Source organism: Talpa europaea, assembly GCF_964194135.1.
Source record: "Talpa europaea genome assembly, chromosome: 15".
Taxonomy (NCBI): domain Eukaryota; kingdom Metazoa; phylum Chordata; class Mammalia; order Eulipotyphla; family Talpidae; genus Talpa; species Talpa europaea.
In genome coordinates, this window is record NC_140083.1 from 12,929,993 (window position 1) to 12,940,251 (window position 10,259).

General features: G+C 38.8%; 1 protein-coding gene across 1 annotated transcript; it reads left to right on the top strand.

The window, feature by feature from the left end:
* Positions 1–1,530: 1,530 nt before the first annotated feature.
* Positions 1,531–10,233, top strand: SYCP3 (synaptonemal complex protein 3; the record flags this gene model as incomplete). The annotated part of the gene is made up of 7 exons (XM_084254917.1): positions 1,531–1,663; positions 2,130–2,196; positions 2,730–2,764; positions 4,101–4,218; positions 5,255–5,354; positions 8,203–8,301; positions 10,102–10,233. The coding sequence occupies 7 exons, from the start codon at positions 1,531–1,533 to the stop codon at positions 10,231–10,233; spliced, it is 684 nt and encodes a 227-aa protein (XP_084111043.1).
* Positions 10,234–10,259: the final 26 nt, after the last annotated feature.

Here is a 10,259-nt window from a genome sequence, read left to right on the forward strand (position 1 = left end):
GTTTGCTGGCGTTACTATCTCCTAGCCTAGCAACTTCACAGCTAGCTACTCTGTAAAACCTTTAGTATATATGCATGATATTAAAATATTCTCAGCAGCATCATTCATATAAGCTGCAATCTGAAAATAACGTACATGTCCAAGGACAAAAATAACAATGAAAAATGTGTGGGGAATACTATACAGCAGGAAAAAGTAACTATAGCCTGTTTTAATGATCTATTCTCTTGGCAACAAGCTGGTGAATAAAAAAATACCATGTAGATAGAATATGGCACAAAACTAAGCAGGGTTTTTTTAAGGACTCAGATACGAGAAAACGAAACCTAGGAAGTGGGAAGGACAAATGATTTACACAAAATTCAGAATAATTTTTTAAAAATATCCTTGAACTGCACGGCCAGTGGGGGTGATGATTTTCTAAGCTGACTCCAAGGGTTTCGGTAAATTTCTTCACCAATTTTATAACATGTTCATCATATTTCATAACTCATGCATCATTTTGCAACTTTCAATACTATTTAAAACATTCAAAGTAAATCATAAAAAGAAACTGAAAAACAACAGGCCGCACCAGCAACTGCACCCGGATGCAGCAGCAGGTGCCCTGCATCAGCTGTGCTGCATCAGCCGTGCTGCAGCAGGGGGTCCACGGGGGGCGGAGCTCCGTAGCCTGCTGTGCGCTTGCGCATGAGCCCAGCCAATCAGCGGCGGGCTGGAGAAGGCGGGGCTGGCTTTTCCCGCCTGACGAAAGCCAAGCTACTTAAGAGGTGCGTCGAAGCCGCTAGAAGCCGCGTCTTCAGGTGAGAAGCTGGCGTGAGGCGGGGAGGGGTGGGGGGGCGCGGTAGGCCTTCAACTGTGGGCTCGACTTTTGGCTTGTTTTATCCCTTTTTTTCTGTGGGGTTATTATTTTTATTATTTTTAGGCAGTTCAGCTTGGGGGTCCAGGCCGCATGTTTTATTACTGTTTTTCGGGGGGGTTAGTAGGCACGTCAGTGTGGGAGTCCAGGCCGCGGTCTCTCTGGGCTCGTGAGGTAAATCTCCACCGAGCGGACGCTGACAGAAAATGAGGGCCGTGAGCCTGGCGCGGGCGGGCCGGGCCGGCCTTGGGCGGGCGCGGGGCGTGTGGAAGGCAGCGGCCGGCGCGGGCGTGGACCGGCTCGCGAGGAGTGGGGGTCAGGGGTGGGAAGCGGGGCCCGTCGGCGGGTCTTAACACGCGCCCCCATCCTGTGAGAAACGAGTCCGTGACGGCGCCCCTCCCCCACAGCACCGTGTGGCTGGGGGTCGCGCGGCCCGCCCCAGAGTCACCCCGCGGCCTCCTGAACCCGGCTCGACGCCGGCGTGTAGGCCTCGGCCCCCCCGCGCGCGCCTGTGGTGAGGAGTGGGGGGGGCGCTGACTGGGGGCCGCGCCGAGTTACTGGGCCGGACCCCGACCCCGCGTCGAGGCCTCCCGACCCCGCCGTTAATTTAAAAGGCGTCGCGGTGGCCAGAGGCGATGAGAGACTTGTTTTCCAGTCAGGGGCGACTAGCTATGGTGCCGTCGGGGAAGAAGCACGGGGGCAGGTCCGGGAAGGCCCTGGAGGAGCAGGCCGCGCGGGCCTTCCACTTCGAGCGGGAGCAGCAGCGGAAGGCGCTGAGCTGCTCCGCCGAGGACGCCGCGCAAGGTACCACGGGTGGGGTTTTGGGGGGCAGCGGGCCCGCCCGGCTTCCCCTCGAGGCCTCTGCGCGGTTTATTTTATTTTTTTTTTAATTTTTTATTTTTTTTATTTTTTTATTATTTTTTTAAGTTATGATGAAATCTCATTGGCGCGCGCGCTCCCCTTTGTTTCCCGCTCGGAATTTCGGTCGCCTTCGCGGCCGTTACTTTCTGCTGGGCAGCCGCAGAGTGTGGGCGGTGGTGGTGGCTCAGACAGACGCGCAGTTTGTGCCCGGCACTCGGGGGGGGGGGGGGGGGGGGGCCCTGCTCGCGCTCCGCTGGGGCCCACGAGGCCGCGCTTTTCTTGATCTGTCTGCTTGAAGACGCAGACGCCAGAAACCCCTCAAAGTGAAGCCCTTTTTACCCCCATTGAAAGGGGTGCGAATGGCGGCCTTCCGTTTCAAAAATACTTTTCTTTGCTGTTGTCAATGCAGGGAAGATTTCAGTCATTGAGAAGCACGGGAAGAAAAGGAATTCCGCGGGCCTCGTTGAAGAGATGGGGTAATGTGCGCAACCTGATTGTTGCCTTGAAAGTGCTTTAAGGCACTGTAGTGGCATATGTGGGCCTGCTCTGCATTTTGAGAATGACTACGTATGTGTCAATTACATTGCTTACTAGTCAACAAACACAGGCAGTTCAGGAAAAAAAGAAACACAAGTCATCACTACATCTCAACTAGATTTGTGTTTCCTATCTTCTGTAGATTTCAAAGTGTTTGGTATGTTATTCTACTCAATAGAGCATTTAAAGGAAAAAAATATATATGAGAAAAAATATATTTGTTCTTTTTTTGAGGGGGAGGGTTCCATGAATTGTCATTGTTCTCTATTGGCTACACTAAACTTATGACTTACTGTTTGCTCTTTTGAATAAATGAAAAAGTGACATTTAAAAAAAATAAAGTGCTTTAAGGAATGGTGGTTGTGGTTGTGCGTGGGAGGTTGTGTGCGGAATGCTAGGGGTATTTCTGCATGTGGAGGCATTGCGTTTGTTTCATGGATCTTTACTTAGAAGTTTTTTAATTTTCTCATAGGGGTGAAGTGCGGACTATGCTGGAAAGATTTGGAGGTATGTCTAAGATGTTTGTAGCTCAGTGAAATTGCTCTAAACTGTATCTTGGGTGGTAGGAGATGTTATCAGTGGACTAGAAGATTCCTAGCTGAGGTTTCTTGTGTGTGCCTTGGTGTGAGTACATGTGATTCACTTTCATAGATTTCCTTCCTTACCTCTTCTGATTGTTGAGATGAAGAGGGGGAGTGCTTCTAAAAATGGTGAGGTAAGAATGGTGCTTTATCTTACACGTTTATGAATTTAATGGACTGAAATTTTAGGGGGGAAAAAAAGGATGGGAAGAATACCCTCTGGACTCTTGTGGACGGAGTGAAATAAATACACTTACCTGTATGTATATCAGTTTCTCAATTCAGTTATTTTCTGTGACCTTGCTGTGTTTTTTAGGAAAGGCAGTGTAAATGGAGCCTTTAACTATTTTACATTATTAAAACTATGTAGTTGAGATTAAGGACAACTTTGCTATCTGGTAAGATGTATAATCAGACAGAAAGTTCAAACTTTAAATGAGATGTCATAACAGTTACATCAGCTGCGTCAGGGGGAGTACTTTTAAAAAGTCAGTATTTCACCTCTAAAAGGATTATTCTGTCAAATCTTGAAAGAATTGCTCTTTGGTGGTGACACAATATTTGGTTGTCTTACAAATTTATTGTTTTACATATTGAAAACTGTAGAGTATTTTCACAATAGTGCAATTATGATCATTGCAAAATAGTTACCAGTGGTAGATCAATATGCATGTGTTAGCAAATCATTTCAAATATTGAAAATTTTATGAACTACGGTAATTAAGGGTAAAATGGCCTGTAAAAAACTTCATAAAGATATTTAAATGAGTTCCTGACTGAATTACCTAGATATTTGCTTAAATTAAGATTTTTCTATAATTGGTTAGTAAAAAAAATACTGAAAGTCGTATTTTTTTTAAATATTTTTCTTTATAGCCATTTTTGGTCTTTCAAAATAGGATAGTTTTGTGTTTCATGAATCCTAACAGTTCTTATATTGGAGAGTATAAATTTTTAAAAAAATTGCTTTTATTAGAATTTCACGTAAGGAAATTGAAGTCTGTTTTTGAGACTCATTTATGAATTTAATAATCTCTAAATGAAAAGATTAGGTGAATCAGCACTGGGATACTAAATAACAGTTTTCTCAGGAAAAAAAGCAAACAATATTGTGTTTTAGTGTTTAATAACAGTAGCTTTGCTTTTCAGTATTTTTAAATTTAAATGTTTTTCCAAAACTGTTAAGTGAACTTTACCTGTATATATTTGAAAATGTGGGAACAAAAGAATTATATCTTAAGGAATATTTATTTTAAATATAGTTGACATGAACAAGGCTCTTCTTGCCAAGAGAAAAAGACTTGAATTGTATACCAAGGCTTCTATCAAAACCAGTAACCAGAAAATTGAGCAAGTTTGGAAAACTCAGCAAGAGCAAAGGTAAAGTTGTTTTTTTTTTCCACAGCCACAACATAATGTATCATTTCGTAGTATTCATTTGTACAAATTACGAAAAATACTTTCATCTTCTCTATTGGGATAACTAGTAAAAAAATATATTTATTTGGGAGCTTCCCTAGTGGCTTAGGGGTTAAGTATCAGTGCTATTATGCTATCACTACTGCAGCCTGAGTTTGATCCCAGGTCAGGGAGCTGATCCACATAGGATGCAGCAGACCTCTCCTGTCTCACCTGTTGCTCCCCCTAGCAGTATTTCAGTAGATCCACCTTTCTGCTTCCCACTCTTTGGTGAATCCTCTTCCCACACCTCTGGCTTACACCCCAGTTCTTCTATGCATGCATGCATGCATAAATAATCTTTTTAAAAAAAAAATGACTACTTTAAAAATGTCGATTTTTTTTCTAAATAAATGAATGCTTTAGTCCTGAAACCTTGCTCTTTATAAATTTGAGATATATTCCCTAAAAATAAGATTCTTGCTCCCCTTTAAATAACAATTGATTTTTTTTCACTATAAATACTGGCTGAATAAAAAGTCATAAACCTTTAATCTTGAGATAGAGTTGTTTAGCAGTATAGAAAATGACCACTCTTATATTGTAAATAATTTATTTTAGCTTAATTCCTTTATATAAAACCATTGTGCTAAAATGGGGAAAAATTAAATGACATTCTGTTTGGAAATCTTACAACTCCATTCACTCTGTCTTAATCAGAACCTATATTCAGTAGAAGAAAATGAAAAATCAACTGCTTGGAGATAAAAGTGGACTTTTTGGAATTCTTATCTATAAATAATACTTAGTTTTCTAGAGCTACAGCATGTAATAGGGCTTTTTTGTTGGTTAGGAAAATAAATATTTCTGAAATCAGCATAAGACAATTTTACTTCTCATATTTGACAATTTACAATTATCTCCTTTTATTATAATATGAATATGACAAGTCAATCTTGTTTTGAAGTTTTTTTTTCCCCATATTAGTATAAAATATCAAATATTCATTGTTTTGCAGGCAGAAGCTTAGCCAAGACTTTTCTCAGCAGTTTCTGACTTTGTTTCAGCAGTGGGATTTGGATGTGCAGAAAGCTGAAGAACAAGAAGAAAAACTAGCTGTTAGTGTTGTACTTTTTTAAATTTATTATTAAACTCTGTATAACTAGGTGTCAAATAGGAATAGAGAGCCTAGCCTTAGCATATAATGGCACTCATTCTGTTTCATTATGCATTGCTAATTATGTGTTTTGGTATTGTATAGAAGTACAAGCACACAGAATATTCCTAAACTCTATTGGTCTTTGCTTCCTATATTGTGGTACCAAGTGACATAAAAGTGTTACAAGGAGGATTGTTGGTTTATGTAAAAGTACAGGAGGTGGTAGGTAGTTTAGCTTCAGCCATAGCTGAATGGAGTAGGGTAGGATTGCTCATGGAGTATCTTACAGCATTTTTCCAGTTCTTAGTAGACTCTCTCAACATAGGAAGCAAGAAACTTCTTACAGTCCTAGACTTAGAAGTTCAGTAGCCCCAGGGATTGAAGTAGTCTTTTTTTTAGTTGCTCTGGCAGAAAAGTCCCCTGAAAGAGTATTGCTTACCTAGTTTGACTCATTTGCCCATTTCGGAACCAGGCAGCATAATCAGAACATGGTGTGGCCTTATGAATTGTTACCTGTCCACCTTCCATATATATATAAAATAACTACATTAACTGTCTTGTCATTGTTGGCGAAATTATTACACATTTCTTATTTAAGAGTTAAAGTAATGTTCATATACATTTAGGGGTTTGTTCAGCTTCGTTTTAAAAACATTACGATGCAGGCCTCCCCTGGTGGCGCAGGCAGTTGAGCACAGCGCTGTGAAACTGTCTGCAGCCTCTTCAGTGCTGGTTTGATCCCGGCCAGCCGACAAGGGTCCCACATGGCGAGGCAGACCTCTCCTGTCTCGCCTGCTGCTCCCCTCAGCAGTGTATTTTGTCTGCCTGTTCTGTTCCCTCTGTCTCTGGTGGATCCTCTCGCCCTCCCACTAATCTGGCCTGTACCCCGCATCTTGTATAAATAAATAAATCTTTAAAAAAAATATTAAGATGCATATGAACCATCTACCAGGAGATGTTAAAGTGGCCTGGAGTTCAGTATGGGTTGAACATACAAAGTTGGCAATACTCACTGTAAAGACAGTAAGCCACGAAATTAGGTGACATCACTAGGGAGTGATTGTAAATATAAAAGAGAAATCTAAGGGCCTGGATTAAATATTTCATTCAGTGTTCAGAATTCCAGAAAATAACAAAGAACCAGTAAGGAGGACTGTGACTGAAAGTCTTAATAGAAAGAAAACCACTGTAAGTGAAGAAGACCTTTTAAGGAAAAAGGACTGATTTTTATTATATACTCACTAGCTTTGTCATAAGTTAAATAAGGTGCATTTGGCAATGTGGAGATCATTGTTCTTGATCATAATGGTTTTGTTGGAATATTGAGTGCAAAAACCTGACTGGAATGAAGAGAATGGGAAGGGAAAGGAATGAACTATTAGCTTGAGTAGAAAAGGAATAGGGATGTTTGCTTGTTTTCTAAATTGGAGAAAGAGCTGTATGTTTGTGTGCTGGTAGGAATAATCAGAGGGGTAAGATTGAAAGGGTATGGGGTGACTGCTGAATCCTTGAGACTATATGGGACATGTGAAGAAGTTGGCCTTAGCAAGGAACAAGGATAGATCATTAAAACAGAAGAGAAGGTAGAACACGTGAGCACACATGGATATGAGTGGGTAAGTAGAGAGTGTGATGGGAGGCTAAAAATTCTCTGGATTGCTCTGTTTCCTTAGTGAAATAATTAAGGCCAGCAACAATAGAAAAGATGTTGCCTCTTGAGGTCAAATGAGAGATGTGAAATACTTTTCTGAGAGATGGCCAGAGAAATGCACTAAGGAAACAGAATTGTCAAGCAACTTTAAAGGTGAAATATAATTTCGTTAACATAATGATCCTGAACTTAAAGTGAGTGCTATGGATTTTTTTCCAGTCATGGCCAGTTATAGGGATGCATACAGAATAGCCAGAGAGCTAGATTCTACGTGTTTGGGCTTTAGCTAAATGAATGTAACAGAATAAGAAGGGAGCAAGGTCTGTATACAAAGGAGTAATTTAATGATCACAGAAATTTAAGCTTGAAAAGAGAAAAGTGAGGACATGGGAATAAGAATAGGGAACGGTGTAAAGTATGTGGGATGAATGGGTTTTTAGGTCTTGATAAAGATTATTGAGCTGAAGTACTTTAAGAGAATGAGCTAGAATGGTAGGGTGATAGTGGTTGAATAGTGGGATAGATGGAGAAACAGTATAGAATAATGGTTAGTCTGAATTCTGTTTAGAATCACGTTTTGGTTTTACCAAATGCTAGCTGTGAGACCATGGACAAATATTTGTCTTTATGCCTCAGCTTCCTCATCTATGAAAGGGGTAGAATAAGAGTACCTTTCTCATATAATTGTTTTGAGGAGTAAATGACTTCATGTATAAGTTTAATAGTTCAAAGTAGTATCTAACATGAAGTTGATGTTACATTCGCTTTTATTAGTACTATATAGAGATTATAGTTACTGGTAATGACAAATTCCAGGGTATGTGTATGTAAGTGAATGGGCCACTAGGGTGATGGACAAAAATCATTGGTGGAAGGTAGGCCAAGGAACTGAAAAGCCAGCATTATTGAATGATCATCTCTGTTGATAGTGAAGCACCGAAGAATGAAGAGCTATTGTTAAGATTTCCTACTCAGTAACAGGTGGTAGTATTGTTGTATATTAGTGTGCATAGGTTATCTGAAGTAGGCCATAATAGTTAAAATTTTTATGGTAATTGATTTTAAAAGTATTCATTTTAAGTTTAATGTAGAATTATTTTTTGCTAAACTTAGAAATCTACCAAAATTTTTATCACATAACTTTTTCTATTTGTAGAATACATTTCGTCAGCAACAGAAGATTTTTCAGCAGTCTAGAGTTGTTCAGAGCCAAAGACTGAAAACAATTAGACAGTTATATGAGCAGTTCATAAAGGTTTGTTGTATTTGGTAACACTGTTTCCTATAAAACAAGCTGTATATATGGAAGCAGAAATAATTTTTTCCATCCAAGTTCAGAAGAAAAAACTTAGACATTTTTAATTCTTAACTATATTCCATTTTGAATTAACTTTTTACTGTAGTGTTCTAATGTTTGTGGGATTATTCAAAAAGGAATGGCATACTGAGAATTTCACCTGAAAGTGTACATACTGTGCATAAAAATCATACTTTATTAACACATTAGCAATAGGTCTCTGTTCAAGTCTTTTACTTGTCTTTTTACCCCCCATTTGTTAAATAGAAAGTAGCCAATTTAAATTGAATATTTATTTTCAAATATATTACATATGCATTTTATGGCATATTTGCTTTGAGAACTCTTAGTCACAGAAAGGTTTCTATATGCAAACTTAAAATCCTGAGTTGGCCCAGACATATAATAGAATGCAAAGGCCAGCAATGGGTTAAAAATTTGTTGACTGAGAATTAACTGACAAGTGCAATTTGTTATGTGGCATTGAACTCTTCTTGCTCGTGCAGATATATCTTAGTAACTTGCATACACTCCCCCCCACCCCCTTGGGAGGGTTCATTTAGACAGTCTTGTTCAAACAGTGTCACTCTTCTAAATAAATCTGGATGCTCTGAGTAAAATAGTAAAAACATTTTAAAATGTAGTTTTAAATAACTTTAGAAGTTTTTGAACTCAAAAGTTAGAAGTATTTTCCTTTCTCTTGCTCTAATGTTGCTTGAAAACCATTTGTTACTTGGTGTGAAGGTTTGGTAAAGTACTAGAAAAGATTTTTTTCTGAATGTTTCTACTTAGGGTAGGAGTTTCAGTATATATTTGCCCATCCATCTCTTAATCTTTGAATCTTAGTTAATGGACCTTGTGATTTTTACTTCCACGAATCTTAATTAGTGGGTCTTGTGATTTTTTCCTTCCATGATGGTTCTTTTCAATAACCGTTGCTTTTGTCCTAGTAGAACCTCATCATTCTTAGACTATTATTTTCCCCAATACGCCCATCATTGGCCTGCCATATTATCTTCCTAAAACTGTCGTCCTCCTGAAACTCAGTAACATCTCATTTTGAATTCCTAGTCATAATCTTGACCTTCATTTTTAAGGTTCATGTACTAATTAAGCCATTACTCCCATCCTGTCACATGATTACTCTGTACTCACAATGCATTTTCATGTTTTTGCTTGTTTGTTCTCTAGAATGTTAACTATTTTTTATCTATTGAAATATTTTGCTACTAAATTGGACCTTATCCCCATTTTCTACCACATAGCCATAGTAAGTTATATTCCACTATAAAAATTTGTGTGCCTCTGTTTCTGGGATAGTGATCATGTATTGTTTTGCAATTACCCCATAGTATTTACAGAGTAAGCATTAGGATTACTAACATAATTTTTGCTTTTCATAAATTGAAGAAAAGTCCCTCTAATGAATTCACAGCCTTAGTCATAAGAGAGTTGTTTACAGCCTGGTAATTAGAAAGGTTATAGGAAGTTTTCAAAATTTTGGTATACATTGGTATGGGACTTAGTCTTCGTCTGTAAAGTTTTTTTATTTTCACCTTAATTCATTAGCCCATTGCTCTGAAGAAAGTATATACCACTGTAATACTTGATTCAGTCTGATTTTTTATTCCTTTAGTGTGTGTTTTAAGAAATATGTACATTATTTGAATGTTAAAAGTTCCTACTTCTGAAAATTGTACAGATTTACAAACTGAGATGAAAAATGGTTTATAACTGAACCAATCTTTTGTGCTTTAGAGTATGGAGGAGTTAGAGAAGAATCATGAGAATCTACTTACTGGTGCACAAAATGAACTTAGAAAAGAAATGGCTATGTTGCAAAAAAAAATTATGATGGAAACTGTAAGTCATTTAAAGCTGAAAAAGTAAGGATTATAATGTAAGCACTGAAATAT